The sequence below is a fragment of the Neofelis nebulosa genome, chromosome 3 (genome assembly GCF_028018385.1).
Source record: "Neofelis nebulosa isolate mNeoNeb1 chromosome 3, mNeoNeb1.pri, whole genome shotgun sequence".
NCBI classification, from domain to species: Eukaryota; Metazoa; Chordata; class Mammalia; order Carnivora; family Felidae; genus Neofelis; species Neofelis nebulosa.
The window spans coordinates 81,786,480-81,812,634 of record NC_080784.1 but is presented as its reverse complement, the minus strand read 5'-3'; the positions used below and the strand labels follow the sequence as shown (position 1 = coordinate 81,812,634).

Below are 26,155 nucleotides of genomic sequence, written 5' to 3'. Positions count from 1 at the left end.
ATATAAACGGTCTCTCCTAATCACCCTATGTATTAGTTTCCTAACACTGATGTAACAAATCACCACAAACTAAATGGCTTAAAACAAAAGAAATCGATTCTTTCATAGTTTTGAAGACTAGAAGTCTGAAATCAAGGTGTTAGCAAAGCCGTGTTCCCTCCAACAGCTCTGGGGGAAGATTCTTCCTGCCTCTTCCAGCTTCTGGTGGCTCCAGGCATTCCTTGACCTGTGGCAGCATGGCTCCAAGCTCTGCACCATCATCACGTGCCTATCTCCTCTGTGTGTGTCTTCCTGTCCTCCTTTTCAAATCTCCTTTCTACCTTTTTCTTACAAGGCCCCTTGTCATTGGATTTAAAGCCCACCTAGATAATGCAAGGTGATCACCTCATCTCAAGGTCCTTGACTTAATTATATCTGCCAAGACTCTTTTCTCCAATATGGTGAAAATCACAGGTCCCAGGGATTATGAAGTTGACATTTGGGGGCCACCATTCAACCCACTATACCCTAAAAAGTAAGTAGAGTTATTAGTCCCACTGAATAGATGAGGCAATTGAGACTTAGAGAGTTTAAGGTCCTTGCCCAAGGTCACACAGTTAATATTAACAGGAGATTCATGTTTATTTGGTTTATGGTTTCCATACTTTCAGAAAAACAATTTCAATATCTTTCTGAAAGGAGTAACAGTTTCAAGAAATGTGTCTCTTAGATGCCAAGTACTGCTTCTTCAATCCATTCATTGCTAGACTATACCACTACTGCTATCTTCTAAAAATAATGGTCAGACCCAGGGCCTGGCATGACGTCTGTCATGTAGACGGTGCTTAATAAACAGTCATGAATAAATCAATGTGATCATGTCGCTAGCCTCGCCAAAAGTCATTAAAAATCACACATTGCGGGCTCTGGGCTGATGGCTCGGAGCCTGGAGCCTGTTTCCGATTCTGTGTCTCCCTCTCTCTCTGCCCCTCCCCCGTTCATGCTCTGTCTCTCTCTGTCCCAAAATAAATAAAAAACGTTGAAAAAAAAAAATTAAAAAAAAAGGGGCGCCTGGGTGGCGCAGTCGGTTAAGCGTCCGACTTCAGCCAGGTCACGATCTCGCGGTCCGTGAGTTCGAGCCCTGCGTCGGGCTCTGGGCTGATGGCTCGGAGCCTGGAGCCTGTTTCCGATTCTGTGTCTCCCTCTCTCTCTGCCCCTCCCCCGTTCATGCTCTGTCTCTCTCTGTCCCAAAATAAATAAAAAACGTTGAAAAAAAAAATTTAAAAATCACACATTGCTTAAAATATGAATTTCACTATCCTCAACAAAGCATAAAACCCTCCAACCGTCCATAAACTTGAAAAAATAATCATTTTGGAAGGAGGACAGTCTTCCTAAGAATAGCCAGAAGTCGTGCAAAAAAAGATTGATAAATTTGGCCACATATATATCTAAAAGTCCAGCATGGAAAAATTTCATAAGTCAGGTCAAAAACAATGACCTGGAAAAATATTCACAACACATATTACACATATGTGCATTTCCAAAGGAAGCAGGTACCTTCATTTATTACTGCAGGAATGTAAACTGATGAAGCTTCTTTGAAGGGAAGTTTAGAAAAAAAAATGTAATTCGTCTCTTCTCTGATCCAGCATTTCCACCTCTAGAAATTTATTGAGTAGATCATCTCTCACTTTGGCACAGAGCTATTCACTGCTACACCCTTTGCAATAAAACCTGATTGGAAATAATCTAAATGCCCACCAACATGAGATGATTAAATCCATTATGGTACAACTATAAAATGGGACACCAGTGGCCCTTTTAAAATGAGGCATGTCTATATGCATGAGTGTGGAAGAAGTTAACTCCAGATGCAGAACACTACATATAAATGCCACAATTTTGTAAACAACAAAAAGAACACATAGGTATATGCACTTATATGCTATACACATATATGAATATTCTTGGAGGGGTAAACCCAAAACTTGTTAACTGCATTTGCCTTTGAGGAAAGTACTGCAGGACCGAGTGCCAGGATGGAGGGAAGACTTATTTTTCACTGTAACCTCTATTATATTGCTTGAATTTATTTTACCCTGTGTTTTTGCATTGCTCATTAGAGAGAGGGCGAGAGAGAGAGAGAAACAGAGACAGAGAATTTATAAGCTAGTTTTCACCTAATTTTCCGACTTGATTTCATATTTGCACCTGACAATTCATTGCTTCCCAAACATACCGAGTACGTTCACAGAGTGTGTGTGTGTCTAATATTTGATATTATCCTCAACACCCTCACTTTCTGTCTATAGAAATCCTGCTCTTCAAAAGCTCCCTGTGCAACCTCCCTGATCTTCAGTGTTGGAACCAACCACTCTTAACCTCTGCACTCAGAAAACCCCTGTTCGGGAAATACAAATCAAAATCATACTCAGATATCACCTCACACCAGTCAGAGTGGCCAAAATGAACAAATCAGGAGACTATAGATGCTGGAGAGGATGTGGAGAAACGGGAACCCTCTTGCACTGTTGGTGGGAATGCAAATTGGTGCAACCGCTCTGGAAAACAGTGTGGAGGTTCCTCAAAAAATTAAAAATAGACCTACCCTATGACCCAGCAGTAGCACTGCTAGGAATTTACCCAAGGGATACAGGAGTACTGATGCTTAGGGGCACTTGTACCCCAATGTTTATAGCAGCACTCTCAACAATAGCCAAATTATGGAAAGACCCTAAATGTCCATCAACTGATGAATGGATAAAGAAATTGTGGTTTATATACACAATGGAGTACTATGTGGCAATGAGAAAGAATGAAATATGGCCTTTTGTAGCAACATGGATGGAACTGGAGAGTGTTATGCTAAGTGAAATAAGCCATACAGAGAAAGCCAGATACCATATGTTTTCACTCTTATGTGGATCCTGAGAAACTTAACAGGAACCCATGGGGGAGGGGAAGGAAAAAAAAAAAAGAGAGGTTAGAGTGGGAGAGAGCCAAAGCATAAGAGACTCTTAAAAACTGAGAACAAAGTGAGGGTTGATGGGGGGTGGGAGGGAGGGGAGGGCGGGTGATGGGTATTAAAGAGGGCATCTTTTGGGAGGAGCACTGGGTGTTGTATGGAAACCAATTTGACAATAAATTTCATATATTTAATAAAAATAAATAAATTAATCAATTAATTAATAAAATAAAATAAAATAAAATAAAATAAAATAAAATAAAAAAAGAAAACCCCTGTTCATCCTGCTTTGAACTATAGTTATGTTTACAAGTTGGCCACCTATATTAAATTAGCTCCTAAAGGAAAGTGTTGGCCTCTGTACTCCCCAAAGTACCTGGAACACAGCATTGCTGAATGTATGTAATTTTAACCAAAAATTATTAAGCAGAAGAGTTATCTAGGAAAACCCAAGTTCCCCATGATGACCCAATTTTAAGGGTGACAGAGAAACGTATCTAGCCCAAATGTAAGAATTCTACATAGCATGATTATTCTAAATCAGCGAATGAGAAATTCTCAAAGCCGAATATAAAGCCAATATCATATATCAGATAAAATTATTACAAGAGTGATATGTGCAATGAAATAGGAGGCTTGAAATATATTAGAGGTAAGACAAAAATGAAGGAAAAGATTTGTTATATAATACAGAAAAGATATTTCTTGACACTTTTTGTTCATTTTAGCCAAACACAAGAAGTCTCATCATAAAACAGGCAAGCACTTATTTTTATCATGAAGCAGGCTACTTCTCAGATTGGAACTAACAGTGATCTCCACCTTTGCTGCCTTCCCAACCTCCAACTAAAGGTCCACAGCAATGCAATTCGCTCAATTGCTTAACAACCATAGTCTTTTTTAAAGCAAAATTTCCCAAATCATATTATAAGTTTACTGTAATTTGGCTTTCTTTCTTTCTTTCTTTCTTTCTTTCTTTCTTTCTTTCTTTCTTTCTTTCTTTCTTTCTTTCTATTTACTTTTTGCTATCATTTAAACCCATATCCTGTTGTCCTCAATGATATGGGGAGTGAGCGTAGAGGGTCACTTTACTCCACATATTTAACTTTTATATATCCTAAAGCACTTCATGCTAATTGATTATACATTACTTAACTATAAACAATAAAACCATTTTTTTCCTGCTTCTCGAATTGCTATTCTGCTTTAGCCTCTCTAAATACATACAGGTCCGTGCATTTCTGCTGGGTTTGTAACAACATATAATAAAATAAAATAAACACAATAAAATAAAAACTAAAAGTGGCAATGATTACAAGTTTACTTCAACTTACTGTTAGTGCTGTTTCATACTCCTCAGCAGCTAGGTGTGCTAAGCCCAAGTAATAGGAAGCTTCCCCTTCCATCTTTTTGTCACTTCCTAAAGTTGAAAATGTAGAAACATTGCCATGGAATGAAAGAAACCCATTACAACAAACAGAATCTTCATTTTTTAAGACAGTAGAAAGTTGTAACAAAGTGTACAGATTTGTGAACAATCCCTGAAGCCTAACTATGTGCCAGTTTTAAAAGGCTGATGTTAACATAATTTACCTGAGTCACAAATGTTAGAGAAAGGTGCCTTAGCAATGTATTTAAGAGGCATTTTCCTCTACATACTGTTCCACCCATAAAGACTTAAAGCCATCCTGCATAGCTACTATACATACAGGAAATAATTGGTAAAGGGTATTGCTTTCCATAGTGCACAGACACATATACACAGTGAGACGGACATTCAGTGAAATTTCTACAGGGCAGATAATTAGCAAATTAAGGAATTATTGTTTTGATTAGGTTCAATCTAAAAGCTATTGGTTAAAACTTGAGTGAAAATGACTGACATCTTGGTACACCATTCCATAGATATTTTGAAATCCAAACACATTTTTTCTTTGCTAATGACCGGTAATGCTTTTCATCATCTTTTCAAAGGAATCTAGTCTTTCTAATTTCTGTGAATGTGTTTTATTCCAGGAACTATAAACATCTTCTTTCCCAAGCAATTATGTGTAGACGTGTAATGTGCTTCAATGAGACATACATCATTCCACCTAATAAATACATAATTTATTTACATTTATATGCTAAATGTAACATATAAATCTAATGGGCTTACAAGAACCATTAAAGGCTCTTACTTTTAAGAAGAATACCATCCCTTTTCTACTTTTTGGCTTTTAGTGTTACCTAACTCCTGGGTAATACAAATGCTGGTAGATCTACCCCCGAACTCTGCACTCCAACCCATGATGGACTTCAGCAGGAGCTCACAGCTCTCCATACCACATTCACTGTTACCACTCACTGAATTACCACTTGTGGGGGCACTTGGGTGGCTCAGTTGGTTAAGCGTCCATCCGACTTCAGCTCAGGTCATGATCTCACGGTCTGTGGGTTCAAGCCCCACATTGGGCTCTGTGCTGACAGCTCGGGGCCTGGAGTCTGCTTCAGATTCTGTGTCTCCCTCCCTCTCTGCCCCTCCCCTGCTCATGCTCTGTCTCTCTCTCTCTCTCTCTCTCTCTCTCAAAGATAAATAAAAATTAAAAGAATATTTGAATTACCACTTGTGAAGCAGTGGCTCAACTGAAAGACTATAAGAAAACAGGATGGCAAATGCCAATGACAGTATGATTATTATTATTTTTTTTTTTTTAATTTTTTTTTCAATGTTTTTTATTTATTTTTGGGACAGAGAGAGACAGAGCATGAACGGGGGAGGGGCAGAGAGAGAGGGAGACACAGAATCGGAAACAGGCTCCAGGCTCCGAGCCATCAGCCCAGAGCCTGACGCGGGGCTCGAACTCACAGACCGCGAGATCGTGACCTGGCTGAAGTCGGACGCTTAACCGACTGCGCCACCCAGGCACCCCCAGTATGATTATTATTATTCTCAAGCCATTTCACTGATTGCAGAGAATAATACCCTCAAGATCTCACCTCAGCAGAGTTGATGATGTCAGTGATCCAGTCTTGGGAATTTTAACTCTTAATAGTTTAGCTGGGTGCTCTTTCTCTGCTATAAGTTTATGGGTGCTGAGGTTAGGGATGGGACTAAGGAAGGGAAAGATGGGGTAGGAGGGAGAGGCTATCAGGGGAACTTGACTTTCGGATAATTAAAAGTTGATTATTTATAATTTGCACTTGATCTATTAAATGTTGTCACTGTGTTAAAGTACCAACAGTGGCATGTGCTGATAGAGTATCACCATTTGGACCCAATTATATGTAAAGGGCAGCCAAGAAAAGAAAAGAAAAGAAAAGAAAAGAAAAGAAAAGAAAAGAAAAGAAAAGTTGACCCTTTTTGATAAAAAGATTTTGAGGTAGCTAATTGGAACAGTCAAGTCACACTAAGTATTAGTTTTAAAATAGGATTTAAGCATGAGAACTTCTCCTGCTTACTAATTGAAACACAATCAAGATAAAGTGAAAGCATAAAATAATGGAGGAAAATGTTAGCATTATTAAAGTTGAATGACACATATACCCAAGGAAAAAAGGGCAAAATACTATTTATATTATGTACTTTATTTGAGTGAGTTACATTAGTATTGGCCTTGCTATCCAAATCAATAATCATTCATGTTAAAGGAAATACTGTTCTATTTTCAAGACCTAAATTGTCCATTCTTATACTGGTACATTTATAGCAAATCTAAAGAGAGGGTTATGGGGGTCTAATGGATAGAGACATTGTGTTTGGGAATAACTCAAATGTTCCATTAAAATGTGTCTTAAAACTTCCATTTGTTATTTGGCTAACATATTCACTGATTCATTTATCCACTGAATATTTTTTGAGGACCTATTCTGTGTCAGGCACAGCTATAAGAATTTGGAATACACCAGTAAATTAACCAGAAATATTCTCTGTCCTTGGAGAGCTTACATTTTAGAGGGAAGGGACAGAAAGAGATACAAAATAAATTAACACAGTAAAATTATGTGGTAAATTGTATGGTGATAGGTGCTCCAGGAGAAAAAAATTTCAGCAGGATAAGAGGAATTGAGAGTAGTAAGTGGGAGTAAAGAGAAAAAAGCAGGTTTCAGTATTAAATGCAGTTATCAGGGTGGGAGATCCAACTGAGAAGATGGTATTCACAAGAGAATGAAATTGAGAATAGATAACAAAACATTTGGGAGACTCACAAGGATGTGGAAATTAAACACATTCTTTTTTTAAAATTTTTTTTTCATGTTTATTTATTTATTTATTTACTTGAGAGTTGTCAGCACAGAGCCTGATGTGGGGTTAGAACTCACAAACCATGAGATCATGACCTGAGCTGAAATCAACAGTCGGATGCTTAACCAACTGAGCCACCCAGGTACCCCCTACACACACTCTTAAATAACCAGTGGATCAAAGAAGAAATCAGAAGGTAAACTGTGTAATTCTTTGAAATGAATGAAAATGAAAAAACAACAACCCAAAACTTAGGGGATCCAGCTAAGGCATTGCATAAAGGGACATGTATAGTTACAAGTGTCTATTTTAAAAAATAAGGAACATCTTTCTATCTTATAAAACTAGAAAAAGAAGAGCTAACTAAACCCAAAGCAAACAGAAGGAAGGAAAAACAAAGACTAGAGTCTTTATAATATATATAGGAAGGAAATAATAAAGACTAGAAAAACAACAGAGAAAAGCAACAACACCAAAAATTGTTTCATTGAAAAGGTCAATAAAATCGACTAACCCTTAAAGTTAGACTGAACAAAGAAAAAAAGAAAGAAGACTCAAGTTACTAAAATAGAGAATGAAAGAGGGAAGATCAGTACACACTTTACAGAAATAAAAAAGGGAATATTATGGAAATTGCATACCAATAAATTAGACAAACTAGATGAAATAGACAAACTGCTACAAAGGCATAAACTACTGAAATTGACTCAAGGAGAAACAGTAAATCAGAATAAATCCATACGTAAAGAAATTGAATTAGTAATCAAACTATTATCCACATAGAAAATTCTAGGCTCAGAGGGCCTCATTGGTGAATTCTACCAAATATTTAAAGAATAATCAATGCCGAGTTTTCACAAACTCTTCCAAAAGTTAGGAGAAAACACTTCCCAAATCATTCTATGAAGCCAGTATTATTTTGACATTAAACCAGATAAAGACATCATAAGAAAACTATAAACCAAGATCTCTTATGAATATAGACATGAAAAGCCTCAACAAAATATTAACAAAGTGAATCCACAAAACAAAAAATAGATTATTTTGGACTTCACCAAAATTAAAAACTTGTACTTCAAATAGATACCATCAGAAAGTGAAAAGAAAACACACCATTTTCAAGTCATATAAGTGATGAAGGACTTGCACTTGGAATATATAAAGAATATTTAAAACAACTCAATAATAAAAAGACAATCCAACTGAAAACGGACAAAGAATCTGAATAGACATTTCCGCACAGAAGATATACAAATGACCTATCAGCACACGAAAAGATGCTCAACATCATTAGCTCACAAAGGAAATGCAAATTAAATCCACCATGACATACCATTTTATACCTGCTAAGATGACTATAAACAAGAAGGACAGCAAGAAGTGATGGTGAGAAAGTAGATAAACTTTACCCTTACACATTGTAAGGGTGTGTAAGGGTAACTAAACCCTTACACATTGCCGGTAGGAATGTGAAATCGGGCAGCTACTTTGGAAAACTCCATGCCATCTCCTCCGTAAGTTAAACATAGAGTTACCATGTGACCCAGCAATTCCACTTCTAGGTCTAGAGACAAAAGAATTGAAAACTTGTACACAAGTGCTCATAGCAGCATTATTCATAATTGACAAAAGGTGGGAATAACACAAATGTTCAGCAACTGATGAATGGATAAAGAAAATATGATAAAAGCATACAATGTAATATTATTTGGCCATAAAAAGGAACAAAGTGGTAATATATGCTGCAAGATGGATGAACGTTGAAAACATTACACTAAGTGAAAGCAGCTGGACACAAAGGGCACACATTGTATGATTCCATTTATATGAACTTTCTGGAAAAGGTAAATCCATAGAGGCAGAAAGTAGATTAATGGTTGCTAGCAGAGAGGGAAAGGAAAGTATGGAGAGTGACTTCTAGCGAGTACCGAGTTAGCGTTTCTGGTTGTACAACTCTGTGAATGTAATAAAGACCAATGAATGACTGAAATAGGAAAATAATAGAATATACAATTAAGAGTATAGCCAGTGTTACACTTGTGCATTATACCAAGGTGCCCTAGTAAAAGAGTTGGCCCACAGTGGATGTCACTGCTCCTTAAATATTACATAAACCAATGTGGGAGGCATGCCTTATGCAGGCAATTGTCAGTTTGCTGCTTCAGGCTCCCTAACCAAAGTAGGAGGTAACAGTAAGAAGAAAGGCTTTGTCCCAGGGCGTTCAGCTGTTGTCAGAGCTCTGTAAGACACTGTGCCAACCCTTAACCTATCTACTTTGTTACATGGAAAGTATAGGGGCAAATATTTATGAGTGTTAAAAGATGTTAAAAAATTATTACATAAGCATAAGAAGATTTCTCCTCTTCTTATCTGTCCTTGGGAAAGCAAAAGATTCTTTTGAAAAGGAGGAGACTGCCGGGGAGATCCTGACTTTGGGAAGAGACCCTCGGAGACTTCCTTTCTTTGTAAACTGCCTTACAATCATTTAGCAAATGTGAACCTAAAGCAAAATACCTTTTCCTAATTGATAAATTACTTTACATTGAAATTCCACATAACTTTCTATGTGACTAAGGTTAGCTGCTGAAATTCATCTAAGAGCTAACTGTTTATGTCAGTTTTTACCCCTTTGGGGAAAGTACTAGATCACCAGTCACTCAAAAGCAGTTCATTCAATGGGATACGTCTTTCAATGAGGGTTATTTCTTGTAAGTATTCTAATACCATTAAAAAGAAGTAACAGAGAGAATAAGATGTTAACTTTTACTCTTTAGAAAATTAAAATCACAACCAGAAATTCGGTCCTGCTTATTCCAAATAAACCATATGGTACTTGATAAACTAATCAATTAAATATATCCTCAAGCTAATACACTTTAAAGAGCAGAGCATCTTTTTCTCCATCATGAAGTCTACTCCATTGATAAATTATGGTAATAAAATATCTTCGCATTTCACAAAGTAAAAGCTTATGAGTATGTGTTCCAATTTTTTTCTTTATATCTTATACATATACAAATGATATAGAATATTAAGGATATGATCAGCTCTCATGAAAGCATTTTTTACTGCTGTAAGTGTGCGTATGCATCACCAGGGGAACTTGCTAGCCTGCAGATGCTGAGGCAATAGGTCTGGGGTGGAGCCTGAGATGCTGCTTTTTTTTTTCAGAAGCTTCTGGTGATGCTGATGATGCCAGTGCAGAGGCCAAACTTTGACAGGCAGCGGTCCAAAATATATTAGCATTCTATTTTCCTGTTACTCTTAACTACATATTTATCATTATCTTCCCTATTACCTGACAATAGGGAATTTACAAACAATGAAAGTTCTCTCAGATTGAAAGAAATATATGGCCACAAACACACACACACACACACACACACACACACGCTTAACTTTTGCAAATGACCTTACCTTCTCATTATAGGTTCATTGTTTTATAACACTATTCCCAGAGGGTTGTAATTTTGGAGGCAAAGCTTTCAAGAAATTAATGGGTTTCTTGTTGTCAGCACTAAGGCTCCTCTGTTTTACAGTGAAATTTGAAAGTATATTGATGGCATTTGTCTTTGCATTTCATAGGAAATAATCACCCAAACACTTGACGATTTTTACTTCACTCTTGGGACAAGCAGCGCCTGCCCATTAAAGGAAGCAATGTGAGAGTGTTCTTTTCCACCCACCTTCTTTGGCTATTTCAGAAGCTTTTATTAGAATTCTGATGGCCTGTTTGTATTCTTTATTTTCTAGCATTTTGTCTGAGAGTAATCTGTAAGTCCTCAGGAGACTCTCACAGGCCAACAAGTTGAGAAAGCGGCCTGTCTCATCCTTCCATATCCGCCCTTGCGTCAATTGATGGAATGCTTCATAATGCTCAGCAGCTTCCAGAAGCTGACCTGAAGAATAAAAGCCATTCATAAATACAAACCACAGGCCAGAACATATTTTCAAAAATTTTGTATATATCTTATGTGTTACAATGAAAGGGAAGTAGAAACCATGGAATACAGTTACGAATTTCTAAGGATGAAGAGGATGTAAGCTGGGAAAGGAGCTCTCCCAATTTGGACCTCAGATTCAGCAATGATTTTGGATGAACATCTGCTGGAGGGATGTATTTTGGCGTGCAGAAATTGACTAGGATTACACATGTTTAGAAACGGTGTGAAAACCCAGTAGTAATTACTAATAGCAATGGTATTAGCTAACCTTTACTTAACATTACTTATGCAAGGTAATGTACTATGTGCTTTATATGAATTTCTCATTTAATCTTCAAAACACTCCTGTGAAATAGGGATTGTTATGATTCCACTTAACAGAAGAGAAAGTGAGGTTAAGAATTTTGCCCATGGGGGTGCCTGGGTGGTTCAGTCGGTTAAGTGTCCCACTCTTGACTTCAGCTCAGGTCATGATCTCATGGTTTGTGAGTTTAAGCTCCACAATGGACTGTGCACTAACCATGCGTGGCCTGCTTGGGATTCTCTCTCTTCCTCCTTCTCTGTTCCTCCCCTGCTTGTGCTCTCTCTCTCTCTCTCTCTCTCTCTCTCTCTCAAAATAAATAAATAAACTTTTCTGAAAAAAGAATCTTGCCCATGATTGCATATTTAGTGGGGTAATCTATCCAGGCAGGCTGATTCCAGAGCCCATATTCTCAACCACTTTCCTGCACTACTTTTTCAACAGACAGCATCTGCTTCATTCCCAGGAAGAATTCAGGTATCTTGAGTAAGGATGTGTCTGTTACAAATTTCAAATTCAATTATTATAGAGGCATTTGTATATTCCATTTAGTTTTTCATAATTAAAATACCACTTAACTGCATTTCTGGATTAAATTTTATAACACAGTTCAAAATATTTCTTCTCAAAGCCAAAACTCCAAATTAACTTCCATAAGTTACAAGTCATTTTGCTCCTTGAAATAGGAACAAGCATACCTCTGGAAGGGTAGTTTGCGGTTCCACGCTGTGGATCGATTGTATTTTATATGCGAATTGCCTTGTGAAAATCCTCACAATATCTTGGAGTCCAAATACTCTTATGGTATTGGAGCCACCCAAATTGAAATTAGCTGGAAAGGTACTTGTATGTAGGCATTCCAACAGTAGTGTTTAAGAGGGGGTGCAGGTTACAAGCAGCCAAACTGAGTTCCTATCCCAGCTTTACCCTTTTTGCTGTTTAGCCTCAGGCTAATTACTACCCTCTTTGTGCTAGAGTTTAATTCTTCTGCAAAATAGGATGATGATGTAACTATTCAAAGTGTTATTGTAAGAAATGAATCAATGCATGTTCAATAGCTGACACAGAGTATACTCTAAGTATAGCTTACTCTCCCTGCAAAAGATGCAGTTGAGTCTTTATTAACAATATTGCCATGGCTAATTAAATTAGCCAATGCAGGTCTTATCAGGCTCAGTATAGTTTCTTAACTTAGGTTTTACTAGATATCACAGGTTAGATAATACAGGATACTGAAGCCACTGCCATGACTCCTGCATATAATGTCCCCCTATTTCTGCCCTGAATTTGCTATCAAAATTAGTACTTAAGTAATAAAGAATACACACATAAATAAGAATGACATTCACAAAGAAATACAACAGAGGTGGGCAATCAGCAAATAATCTGTAAAAAAAAGGAGTAAAGACATGCCCAGTCTGAGCCCCTGTTGCACCGTGTAGAAGGAGGGCATGTCAGCAAAGATACATACAGAGAGAGGGGAATGTGTATGGCAGAGATGTTTAGCAACTTGTATTATGAAATTTTCACATGGTAAAAGACTATTAAGCCATAAACATGATACTATAGGAAAGCATCTCATCACATGTATAGGTGTTTGTGATAATACTGGAAAACATCAGAAAATATTTACAAGGCATTATCAGTATTTTGTGGGTAATGGATGGTTTCTTTATCCTTTCTGATTATTGGCATTTTCTAATGTTTCTATCATCAAAATATGTTTATTTTGTAATAAAATATATGATAAAAGCTATTTTTTAAATTTTTTTAACGTTTATTCATTATTGAGAGATAGAGAGAGAGACAGAGCATGAGCATGGAAGGGGCAGAAAGAGGAGGAGACACAGAATCCTAAGCAGGCTCCAGGCTCTGAGCTGTCAGCACAGAGCCCGATGCAGGGCTCGAACTCACATACTGCCAGATCATGACCTGAGCCGAAGTCAGACAGTTAACCAACTGAGCCACCCAGGTGCCCCTGATAAAAGCTATTTTTAAAATAATGTCCAATCCTTTTTCATTTTGATGCAAATACTCAAAGTTCAAGTTCATTGCTCTAATCTCTCCTCACATTTAACCAACGATTTTTCTCTTACTTCCCACAAGAGCAGGCAGTTTCTCATGTCTCTCCTATAGCACCTCTCACCAGAAACACCTTTCTCCAAATACCCATGACCATCTTTTTTTTTTTTAACTCAAATGGAGCACTGACATATATGTGTGTTATGTTTCCTCTGTTAACTATATTTCTGCCTGTAAAGTGTAGCTCTGTATTCCTAGAAAGATGTATATCAGAGTTGTTCTTTTTTTTTTCTATCCAGCTTCCATCTACTCATAAAGTACAGGTACATATTTCTCTTTGGCCATGTGAATAGGGAAAGATAGATACAGGAAACTGTGAGTAAACCAGATAGTTCCAGAAAAAAAATTGGGACTGTAAGGAGGCTAGCAAGGACCTAATGGCATCTGTGGTTACACACAGTAACCAGATGGAAAGAGGATCCAAAGTTGTGTTATAAAATAACAGATTCACTAAGAATTCCAGGAGGACAGCCAGGAGGTGAAGCACTGGATAACTCAACTAATTACAATGAGATGCAAATGAGGCATAAAGATGTAAATAGAATTCTAAGAACTGATGGCCATGTCTAAGATTTCATCTACAAGGGAGCAGAAAGAAGAGGCAGGGGGAGGGGAGAAAGGGTAGAAAGTAGGGAAAGGAGACATGGAGGAAATGGAGAGGGGGTGAAGGTAAGGAAGAGTAGAGAAAAGGTGGGGGCTATGTCTTTGTATTCCATAACAGTCAGACTCCTGTCTATGTTATTGGCACTATTCAGCATCCTGGACAGACTGTCTAAGCAGAAATGAAGTAAAGGGGGCCTGGGGGACATTTGTTTCAGTTGGTTACTATGGCAGGCAACCTCGGAATGAGGTTGAGTTTGATTTTTGCTGAAGATTTGAGGCCTCATATCAGTGTACTACTTAGGTCATGATTATTGGCCAAGGTTCAACTCTCAGAAGAATAAACTTATAGTCTCCCATGATGAAGGAGCCTGGTCCAAGATGCTCGAGTGAAAGAGAGCAGGAAGGTACTCTTTCCTGAAGGCCTACTGGGTCCTCATCAAGATGGAAGATTTTTTTTTCTCCATACACTATCTTATTTAACCTTCCAAAAACTAATGAAGTAATTACGATTATTGCTTTTACACTAAGAGGTAACTGAGGTTCACAAAGGTTAAATGACTCAAATAGCTAAAAAGTGGTATTTTGGATTTACACCCAGAACCATCAAAAACCCATACCACTTGGCTCATCATATTAGGTGCTAGTCACCAAACCAAGAGTTGGGAGACTTGGGTAAAGTAAGTTATATTTTCTGGATATAAATCTCTCAAGTTAAAAACAATGTTAGGGTTTATATGATTTCTCATTTCTTCCATTTCTATAATTCTTTGACTCCATTCAGGCAATTGCAGGTAATCTCTAACATAAAAGAACAGATCTTAGACCCTGATGTACTTCTGATTGTTTTTTCTGAAGGAGTTTGATGTATAAGCAGCTATGCATCCTTTATCTAAATTCCCATCTGTCCCATAAACCATGTGGTGATATCCATGGAGCACCTGGAATTCCTAGAGTGGCCCAGACTTAGCTGTGGCCACATCTAGCTATTCATAGATTCACTTCCTCTTTTTTAACCACTTTGCCACAGATGAGATCACTGGGAATTCTGTTTTAAACCAAAGTGCCTAAACAGAGAAAGTAGAGTTTTCCAGTCCTTCTCAGATGTAGAGATGCATTTCTAAAGTTATTTGGTGGCAAACAGACCAGTCAATAAGCCAGTAAGGATTTGATCCAAATTACCATAAGCACACAAAAGACTTGGCTACAATTTCTAAAGGCTGGTCAGAATTTTCAAGTGCATACTATAATATGGTACATTTGATTTTAAAATGTTAAAATAGAGTCTATACTATGAAGGGGGCATAGTAATTTAAATATGCAAGTATTCCCCTTTAAGCATGATTAACAATGGAAACATTTCCATTTAATTTATATTTTCAACTGTGAATAGGATTTTAAAGATTTTCTTGCTTTCTGGGTAAAGACCAATATTAATATTAAGACTGGATAGGGGCACCTAGGTGGCTCAGTCATTTAAGCTTCCAACTTTGGCTCATGTCATGATCTCACAGTTCCTGAGTTCCAGCTCCATGTCAGGCTCTGTGCTGCCAGCTCAGAGCCTGGGGCTTGCTTCACATTCTGTGTCTCCCTCTTTCTCTCTGCCCCTCCCCCACTCATTCTCTCCTCTCTCTCTCTGTCTCTCAAAAAAATAAACATTAAAAAAAAGACTAGATATTTATTAAGACAATGCATCCTGTTTTATCTGAAAAAAATTAAATTTAATGTACTTGAGAGAAATATTATATAGGGCTATCATGATGGTGGTCACTTCAACAAAGCAAAACATAAAAATAAACGAAGATCATGAACCAGTTTCTTCGCTCATCTCTTTGTAACTTCTTTAAAGTGTTCATATACAGTCTACCTTTTGTTACCATATAAACTTTAAAACATCAGAACCAGCTGAGATTTCCAGATCTTACAACCAATCTTGCAGAAGGACAAGTGTCTAGACAACTGGATTTATCAAGTGGTAACATTATTTTCCAATGAAGAAGAGGGCAGGGAGAAGAAGGACTGCACCAAGGTACCACAAAAGTAAAAGTTAACTGAAAGCAGGAGACAAACGAGAAGCCTTCAGGAATAGTCATCGATGTGAAAGGTCTTTGGGGGTACGTGAGCTTTCTCATGTTCCAGCAAATCTTCATTATCGTCGTGTGTAACAGAGATCACAGAAGTAACCTCAATAAGGAAGACAACTAGCGCTCAACTAAGTGCATGGAATGCATGGTTTTATGTTAAGCAAAACTCTAGAGAGTTCACTAATATTTCAAGTGAATCAAGGAAGAACATGGGGCCAAAATGTTTGGTTAGAGGGAGTCAAATGGTCCTCTACTAATACCGTTAGTAATCAGTTTACTCAATCATATGAAGTACTATCAGGAAACACTTAGGAGATACACTGAACAAATGTTTAAAACGAGAGTGTCCAGGTATGGATAGAAATATCCTAAGACTCAGTTGTTATTGTTGTTTTTTTTAAACAATTACATGACATCTACATAAACAATAAGGACGTTGGTATGTGTTTATAGTTTTTCACCTAAAGGAAAGTACACTCTTAAAATAAAACTGTTACAAAGGAGTCTCACTTTACCTAGAGCCCACACAAACAAGAAATCCATCCATTTATTTAAAAATACAAACAAAACCCAAACAATGTGGTAAACTGCAAAATGCTTGGTAGGATGTGAAGACAAACGCTATGTACAGAAAATTAGATTTTATATATTTGGGTATTATCCAAATTGTTGCTTACCCCTCTTCCCTCACAACATCTCTGAAAGTTTATAGATATTTGTGGTATCACAGCAGATGTCTAGAACAAATATTAAGCAAAAGAGAATGTATATGATCTCTCCCATTTTAGTTTTTTTTTAAAGTAGGAAGATTGACTAGATATTAACACAAATGGGTTTAAATGTGAAGCTGCCATAAAAGCAGGAACATAAATGTAATTCTCCCAGCCGCTATTTTGATGCACATTTTTGATTCCATGAATATTTTATGAAATGGCCCAAACTAAAGCCATATAACATTCCTGCATTACTGATGCTTGCGCCCGTAAGCTACGAACATTAGAGGCATGATTGAGTGCATTAAAATGAACTCATTCAGCAGTGCATTGATTACTTGAAGGGGGAGGGAAAAGAAAAAAGAAAAAAAAAAAAAAAGAAGTTGCTCCACTTAAGAAAACAGCACACAAATCTAAACTTTGCAATATAATAAGGGTGAAAGCAAGTTTGAATAAAATAATATTTCATAAATAAAGTGTGACTCTGTCTAGACCTGACAGTAATTAGGCAAGGTGTTAATTACGTCCAAAGATGGCTCCCGGTATTATTCAGGTAATTTAAAATGTCACAATCTCTAAGATGCACAGACTGGGCTTCTTTAGTTCCATGCATCAGCAATTCTGAAAGTAGCTAATTATTTCCTTTTCTATCAACTTGTACATTTGCCAGTAAAAATAATGCTACAGAAACAATTGCATGAAAATCATTTGACAGGTCCATAAGGCTTATTTCTTCAGCAGCACTGGTATAAGTCTTAAGCATATTTAGTTGTAAATTGGGCACATTTGTTGAGGAATTTAGGGAAATATTCCACTTTAGCTTAAAACAACAACCTAAAGGAACAGTAAAGCTTTATGTATATTATATTACATTTTAATCTGGAGCTACTGGACATCTTTGGCATTAAGTTACTATTCCATACAATGTAGACATAAAATCTGCTAGGAGCAATATTGAACAGTAGCAAAAAGAGAAATATGTTATTGCTCTTTTGTAAAAACAAAAGACATTGCTTTCCATTTCAGTTTAACTGCATGAACAATTTATATCATCTTTAGGTTTTTACATTCAATTATGATAATTATAACGGCACTATACATGCTGAAATAGTTAAGGGCTTGTCACACTTCCCAGTGGAAACTATCACTTGCAAGGGTTTATCTCTTGTCAGAGGAGATTTGTTCTGACTATAACCCACTGCATGCCACTGCAAAATAGAAAGCTGCAAAACAAAGATTTTGTTCTGTAACTCAACAACATCCCTAATAAACCCGGAAGAAAATGTGCCCATAACTTTTGAGTAGCTACTTTGGGATACCTAGAAGATATTTGAGAGGCTATTTTAAAAAAAAAAATGGAAAATCTCCTTTATCATTTTGAACAAAGATTTCAGATGGACATGATAGGAATGCTACCATATCCCCATTAAAAACTATGGGTCACTATACCAGACAATGAAAGGGATCCCAGGAAGACAGCAAGACAGGTGTGGGAGAAACTCACAGAGGGTCTATCCGTGATATTGGCAATATGACTATGTTAATTTTTAAAATCCAGAAGGTTATCCTGCGCTTCTAAAATATTCTTAAGGAATTGATATTAGTTATTGTTGTTTATGATTTTAGATAGGTGAATTGTGGTCAGTGATGGAAATGGTACACAAGCTTGACGGCTTTATGATGTAATAAACCTCAAATAACTGGTTTCTATCAAAGTTTTGTAGTTTCTAAAGATTAAGCATTAGGCATCTTTGTTCTTAAATAATTATAAGTCTCAAAATTACAGGAATAATTTTTAAAAATGTAAAACACTTCTCTAATGTATAAACAATACGAGTAACTACTAGCCATTGTAGAGCTTACAAAGTTGACCATTTCCCTCGTGTAATAAATTGTTTTACTTTAATCGTTGCCACCCCATCTTAAAATATTAAGTAAAAAGCATTGACAAGCCTAAAAGTCTGAGAAGAAATAAAGACAGTATTGATATTAGATCAACTAATGAATCATACTGTGCTGGACTTAATCAACAATGTAATTCTTACTTGAATTATATACTGTTCATGATTTTAAGCAAACCACATTCTGATTAGGTACATATGTTTATATGGGCGAGGAGCAAAGTATGGAAGCACATATACCAAAGTACCAGTACTAATGAACTTAGAGAAGATAGAAGTGAGTGAGGGGAGCATTAACTTTACCCTAACACACCACTGTTTTGATTGATAATAAGCATGTGCTATCTGGGATACTACAAAAACCAAACAAACTGAAAATAATCTATTTAAGTGAGTCTGGAGAGAGAAAAGCAATGTTAGTTGCACACTCACCATGTGCCTAGCATGACAGTAGCTGCCATACATATATGTATTACTATCTTTAGAGATGAGGGAAATGAGCCTCAGTGTTTCTTTTCCTCAACCCACACACCAAGTATGCAGCAGAGCTGATGCCCAAAGCCCACAGTGGCTTCACTTGCTCAACTGAGCCCTTTTTATTTTTATTTTTATTCATTTTTATTTATTTTAAATGTTTATTTTTGACAGAGAGACAGAGCATGAGTGGGAAAGGGGCAGAGAGAAACAGGGAGACACAGAATCGGAAGCAGGCTCCAGGCTCTGAACTGTCAGCATACAGCCCAACGCGGGGCTCGAACTCACCAACTGTGAGATCATTACCTAAGCCAAAGTCGGACGCTTAACTGACTGAGCCATCCAGGCGCCCCAACCAGTGACCCCTTTTTAGAAACTCTGTCCAACGTTTGACCTTAAAGCAGAGACCAAGGTTTGAGCCTCAACACCATGATATAACTGGACCCTTCCCACCAATAAGTGCTCTGAAACAAGGATAGCAATGCCAGCCTCAGGGAGTGGTTGTAAAGGGCATGAAAACAGCTGCGGTGCCATGCAGGGTGCCTGGTGCCTCGTAGATATCCAATAAGTTTTCATGCCCTTTTACGTTTTGTTTTGTTTTTTCAGACTTACCATTGGGAGGGAAGCTGGATGAGTCTGCTACATGGAATGCTTTAAAACTAAATATGACAGCACAGTGTCACTCCTCCAATATTAAGAGCCACTCAAGGCACCAGTGAAACAGCACACTTCATCCAACTTTCATCCAATACCTCTTTCACCCTTGGTCAGTGAGGCCTCTGAAGAGATGTTTCTAGGGCAGTGCCTCTTCTCAGACAGTTAGAGGAAATACTGCCTCCAGAACAGTTTATTCAGTGTGGCAAGAACTGTGGGCTTGGTGCAGCTACTCAAGACCCCCTTGCAAAGCTTTGAAAAAGAAAAACGTGCTGCAGAGCAGGTACCTCTGAATGAGGCTTCCTCTCTGTGCTGCTCGTTAAGCAGTAAATAATTAAAACACCCTGAAAAAGATAGGTAAAATACAGCAGCAATGTCAGTAACACAGACATGAAAGAGAAGGGGAAGAAAATGAATTTAAAAAAAAAGGCAATGAAATAATTCATTTGAAGCTCTAATAAAGTTTCATTTGCAGTCTTGTTTAAAGATATATCAGACTTCAGGGATGTAACCTAATTACATTTTTATTCTAAGTTCCATTCAAAGATCTTGGACTTTGATTCTTTAACACAGATCAAACATGGTATAATTTTCTTGTGGCTATCAATACTTAAAAAGGATCTCTTCATTAAATACTATAAGGTCTTATGAACATGTACACACAGTAGATGGAGAATAAACTGACATGCCCTGAAAAGTGACAATTAATTTATATAGAAATAGCAATGCTAATTCACTTAACTTCTGAAAAAAAAAACACTTTAATTATTAAATTCACTTTTATTCAAATATAAAGTGACTCAGTTTCTAACACTGATCTAGTCAGAGGTACCTTTGAAAGTGTATGCTAGTGCCCATTTTTTAAAGCCATTCTTGGAATATACTCCAAAAATGCAGTGGTAGAAGTAGTAAGAATTACAACCAAGCAGAGAATAACAGGAAAATGCTATCAATAGACTTGCAGTCAACCCGAGAGCCTTAGTGGGGGAGGCTATGTTGGAGTAATCAGAGTTCATACTTCCGCACTTTCTGGGTTGGCTTTACTTCGTATAGTTACTAGGAAACCTGAATAGAATAATTTGGTCAGTCTTCCAAAGGATCTTTTTGGAAAAGTTCCCTCCCAAGGGACTTCTAAGATGCAAATTTACAAGTAGTTTAAAAGCAGAGGGAAACAAACAAATAGGACTTATTTTTTTTTAACTATTAAGAGGAAAAAATGCTCCAATGAACTTGTGTAGTTAAACTGAAGATGTAAGTAGATAGGGAAGTATGCTAGGACTTAGAGAGCCCAGCGGGAGAACCAACACAGAACTTTGGTCATACACAGGCAGCAGCCACTGGGAAATTTTGCTGGAGTTATTTTTGCTTGTTTTTTTTCCCTACAAAATATCCATAGTGCCCACCAATGAATCTATTTTCAAAGATAAACATTGAACGAGATGCCCTTTGTTGCTACAAGTGCTATTTTCTCTTACAGCATTCTGTATGTAATGGAGGGATTGTTGTTACAAATTTTAAAAGATGATAGCAATTTAAAGAGAAAATACAAGCATTTAAAACCCAAAAGAACCATATTAGGCCTGTCAAAATCTATTAATAGCAAATAACAAAGATGTTATTATCTCACTATTGTGAGACAAATGCTAGGTTTAGAAAGACAAAAGAAAATTTTAAACTTCACTATATTTAGGGTGACCAGTTGATTCAGGTTTGCCTGGGATTTTTCTGGTTGAAGCACTGAAAGTCTTCAGTGCAGGGAACTCCCTCAGACCCAAGGCAAACCAGGATGATTAGTGATCCTAACACTGACCCGAAATACAAAAGCAATGTTGAAAATGTAATTAAAACACAAAAGTGATATTCTGCGAAAGATACAATGCAATGTAATGCAATATATGTTTTACTTACTTTAAGGGTCAAAATATTATATTAGTGTGAAATGCTACAAGGAAAAATCTGAAATTTACTAACAATAACATCATTAATCAATCAAAATGTTTTATTTTGGTCAAGTTTCATTCTACTCCTTTTCTATATCCATGTATAATTTTTACACACTGGTAAAGAGAAAAATGTAATTTTTCTACTATCTAAATTATTTTAATGGAACTACTTTCCATATTACATATTTTCATAATAGCATTTAAAACGACTACATATTTTTTCAAGGGGGGGATGTATACTTTAATCATCTGCTTATTGCTTGTATACATAGATTGTTTCTCCATTATAAATGACGTTTAATTAACACTTTCATTATTCTATCTTTAAATTTTTAAAAAAATTTCTAGAACTGTCATTAATAGAGAAAAAGAGATGGCAAATTTTATTGTTGCTATGCATTGCCATATTATTTTCCAGAACCCATTTAAATGATGTACCTTATCATGTACATAAGAATTACTTTGAAGAATCATGATCTTTTTTTTTTGTATTTTAATAAGTGTTAAATGGCATTTCACAATTATTCAAATTGGTTTTTTGAGAAACCAATTTTTTGGTTATTTTCCTATATATCCATTGCATATCATATTTCCTCTTTGATAAATTATCCATATTACACTTGTCTTAACATTTGTTTTTACCAATTAATACACACTTTACATAGAATATAGCTGCTATATATACTGTTATATATATTGCATATAAGGTCATTTTTCCCCTCCTTTTTCCAAATCCCTGCCCTATATTTGAATACTGATGCTCTCTCCTCTGTAGTGTCTAGAAGTCATTCTTCCTTTACATTTATTCTAATGTAAGCTATAATGTAAGTTCTAAGGTAGCTAATATATCAGCCCATTCCTCTCAACAGTCTTAATGCCTTTTAAATCCTCCCCCTGGTTCTAGTTTTCCCTGTTTTAAGGTATTCCACCCACAATTATTGAACAGCCTAATTCACACATGGATTTCAACATATAACAAAAAGCTTTGTTATACAGTCACCCAAATCTGCCTGCTCAACATTCAGTTCACTGATTGTTTTCTCTTCCATTTTGCTTTCCATATTTGAAGGCCTTCTCTATGGTATTAGCCTACATGAATTTAATTTTTACAGAATCATCTTTTATATGCATAATCTTGATAGGCTAAAATGATAGTGAAGATTAAGTCTTGAGGGGGTCATGTCACTAGTATCCACTGATGGAATGGGATTCTCACTGAACACATGAGAATCTTGGTCAAGGCAGGGCTGGGCAATGGACCATGAAGGCAAATGGTTGGAGAAGTTGACTAATGACACAAGACATAAAAAAGGAGATACAATTTTTTTATTTGTAATTTTGTCAGGGCCAGTTTTATTTCAGAAGTCTTTTCTTATTGTAACCTTAATAAAAATAAATCAAGAAAAAATAAATCCACAAGGTCAACTTTGTGAGGTCCCTGTTGAGAAAGTCTTTGTATAGGGAGACACTGTGGGGTAGTGAGGAGAATGTTGAGCGTAAAATCCAAATATATAGCCTCCTGTCTTGGCTTTAGTTGTCATGTAACTTCTCAGTATCCTAATTTCTGCAAATCAGAAATGGGAGTAATATTACCTACCTCATGCATGAGAAGAAGAATTTCATATAGATCTACTAACACACCTTTCTACCTGTTACTGCCAATACGTACATTGTAGATACATTTTATTTAGTCTATGTCTGTCTAAATGTTGCCAATAAATCAGTTTGAAGAACCATGCATTACAAGGGTAGTTTGTGTGTGTATTTCTATCCAGTATGATATGGAGGAGGAAGGAGAACTGACACAGATATGGAGCTCTACATCCAAGTATAGCATCTGCTATTATTAACACAGTAGGTGGCTTTGGCAAAACTATTTAATTATTCTATTCAGCTTCTTCCTCTCGTGAATTAGGGTCTGAACTAGATGACTTCTAAGATCCAACATGGCTCTAAAATTCATTCATCTTCAAGAATTGAACATTATGTTTGGACTATTTCAATAGTCCAAATAATTGAGGGCTATTTACAACTTATTAAATCTGATGAGGGAGCATAAGGCAAGCTGACAGGCCACAAACACCCTTCCCCCTACTCCTAGATGGGATACCTGTGGCTGCCCAAAAACAAAGGAAAGGGGAAAAACAAATGGTTAACTGATAGAGATCCTAGTCCTACAGGACCTAAGTCTCCATCACCCCTCCATAGTGATGTGGGAAACAAAGGCAGAAGAAAATGACAGAACTAAATTTCCTTATACTCTGAAGCCTATTGACAAATACTTGAGGCTGGCAGAGTAAAACATTTCTCTAGGAACGCCTTACTGTCTTTTTTTTTTTTTTTCCCAACGTTTTTAATTTATTTTTGGGACAGAGAGAGACAGAGCATGAACGGGGGAGGGGCAGAGAGAGAGGGAGACACAGAATCGGAAACAGGCTCCAGGCTCTGAGCCATCCGCCCAGAGCCTGATGCGGGGCTCGAACTCACGGACCGCCCGCGAGATCGTGACCTGGCTGAAGTCGGACGCTTAACCGACTGCGCCACCCAGGCGCCCCTTTACTGTCTTAATGTTAATGCTTTGCTAGAGGGAAAAACAACCTTAGCTTGACAATAGCTAGGCCTCCAGTCTCCTTTGAGTCTTCTTTAGCATATGAAAATCTCACTAGAAACTTCCCCTGGGCTTTACTTCCCCCCAACCCCATAGTATATAACCAGTCTCTCCTCCTGGTCCCAGGGCAGCTCTTCCTGCCCAAGGGTCTTGTCCCAGTGCTTCAATAAAATCACCTTTTTGCACCAAAGATGTCTTCAAGAATTCTTTCTTGGTGGTGGGCTCCGGACCCCATGAACCCCACTGTCACCCCCAAAACCTCATCAAAATCCATATCCACCTGTTACTCCATGGAACATTTTCTTGACCCTTAGTGCCTCCCTTATAATATGCCTTCTTACACATCAACATTTAGGAATTATAAATGCTTAGGAAAAAGGAATCACAGGAAAACAGTTCTGCCCTTCTATTCCCCACCCAAACTACTCTCTTCAGTGCTCCCTCATTTACATACAGTAGCCTGGCCTCCAAGTGAAACAACAGGTACAAGCAGGAAAAAACCTTCAAGTTCCTCAGACCAAGAGGATAGGCTCTAAGTACCTAAGGTACACACAAAAGTGATCCTACCATTTCGAAAGGCAATGAGGATGCTATTAATGGAGGAAGACCTCCCCTCTCTGTATATGCTAAATGTTCTGAATGAAGAGATCAAGAAAGTCCTGAACAAAAGTGAGGCAGGTGGCTTTTGTTGTTGTTGTTGTTGTTGTTGTTGTTGTTGTTGTTGTTGTTTTTAAATACAAGCCCAAGGAAGGATAAAGAGAAGTTTTCCACAAAAAGTGCTTTGTGGTAGATTTGCATCATTGTCTACAGTAGAACATGGAGAACATCAATGGTGGAGCACAAGATGAGAGGACTGAGATAAAATGCAGATTGCTGCAGAAAGAGTGAGATGAGATGAAGGAGATGCCCAGGGGAAGAGAAGAGGAGAGGCAGCAAGTTGGAAGTGTCAGCCATTCACCAGCACGAATCTTCATGCTTGGGCTTCTCCTGGCTCCTGAACTGGCCTCGCTGAGTGCTCTCCACTTTTAACTGGGGACTCACTGGAATTGCTGCTGGTTGACCTGATACAGAGCCTGAACAGTGCTGTAATTCTCCCCAGCCTACTGTAAATGATATGAGCGTTCTGGAAGTGAGAAGAGAATGTGAAAAGAGAAGCAGCATTTATGTAGGCCTAGGTGACAAGCAGAACACCAGGCACTCTACTGATCTCATTTAATCCAGAGAACAATTCTCTCAAGAGCTACATTTTTTTTTTAAGATAATGAGGAGTGGCACAAACAGAGTTAACATTAGGCTCTATCTCCATTTCATAAGCTGACATTTTTCTTTCCTTAATAAGTAAAGAAGTTGACACACAGACTTTTTAAGGACTGATCTTTCAATAGCCATTTAAGCAGCCATAGAAATCAGAGCTGGTAGTGAAGAGAAAAGAGCATGTGCTCCCAAGGCCTCAGGTTAGAGGTGAGGAAGGCAAGATCCACAATAATTGAATACCTTACCCAGATTCACTCAGCCAACTAGTAAGTGCAAGGTCACAAGAGAGTCTAGGTTTATTGCTCAGTCTAATACTTTTTCCCTGCTAGACTTCATTCCTAGCCTGATGCTCAGATGCTATGTTAGGTTAAGTATTTAGACCAAGACAGTCATTCAACATCTATCAGATATCACTAATTTAACTC

At 37.3% G+C, this 26,155-nt stretch overlaps 1 protein-coding gene across 10 annotated transcripts in view; it reads right to left on the bottom strand.

Annotated features, from left to right (window-relative positions):
* TTC29 (tetratricopeptide repeat domain 29) overlaps window positions 1-26,155 on the bottom strand; it is a 668,675-nt gene that overhangs the window by 142,030 nt on the left and 500,490 nt on the right. For 9 of the 10 annotated variants that reach the window (XM_058721224.1, XM_058721227.1, XM_058721229.1 and 6 more), the window contains 2 exons: window positions 10,859-11,071; window positions 4,282-4,367 (listed from right to left, as the gene is read on the bottom strand). In XM_058721224.1, coding sequence (XP_058577207.1) covers window positions 4,282-4,367; window positions 10,859-11,071 — 299 coding nt within the window. The remainder of the gene's footprint in view (window positions 1-4,281; window positions 4,368-10,858; window positions 11,072-26,155) is intronic. The other variant, XM_058721230.1, reaches the window with a different exon arrangement.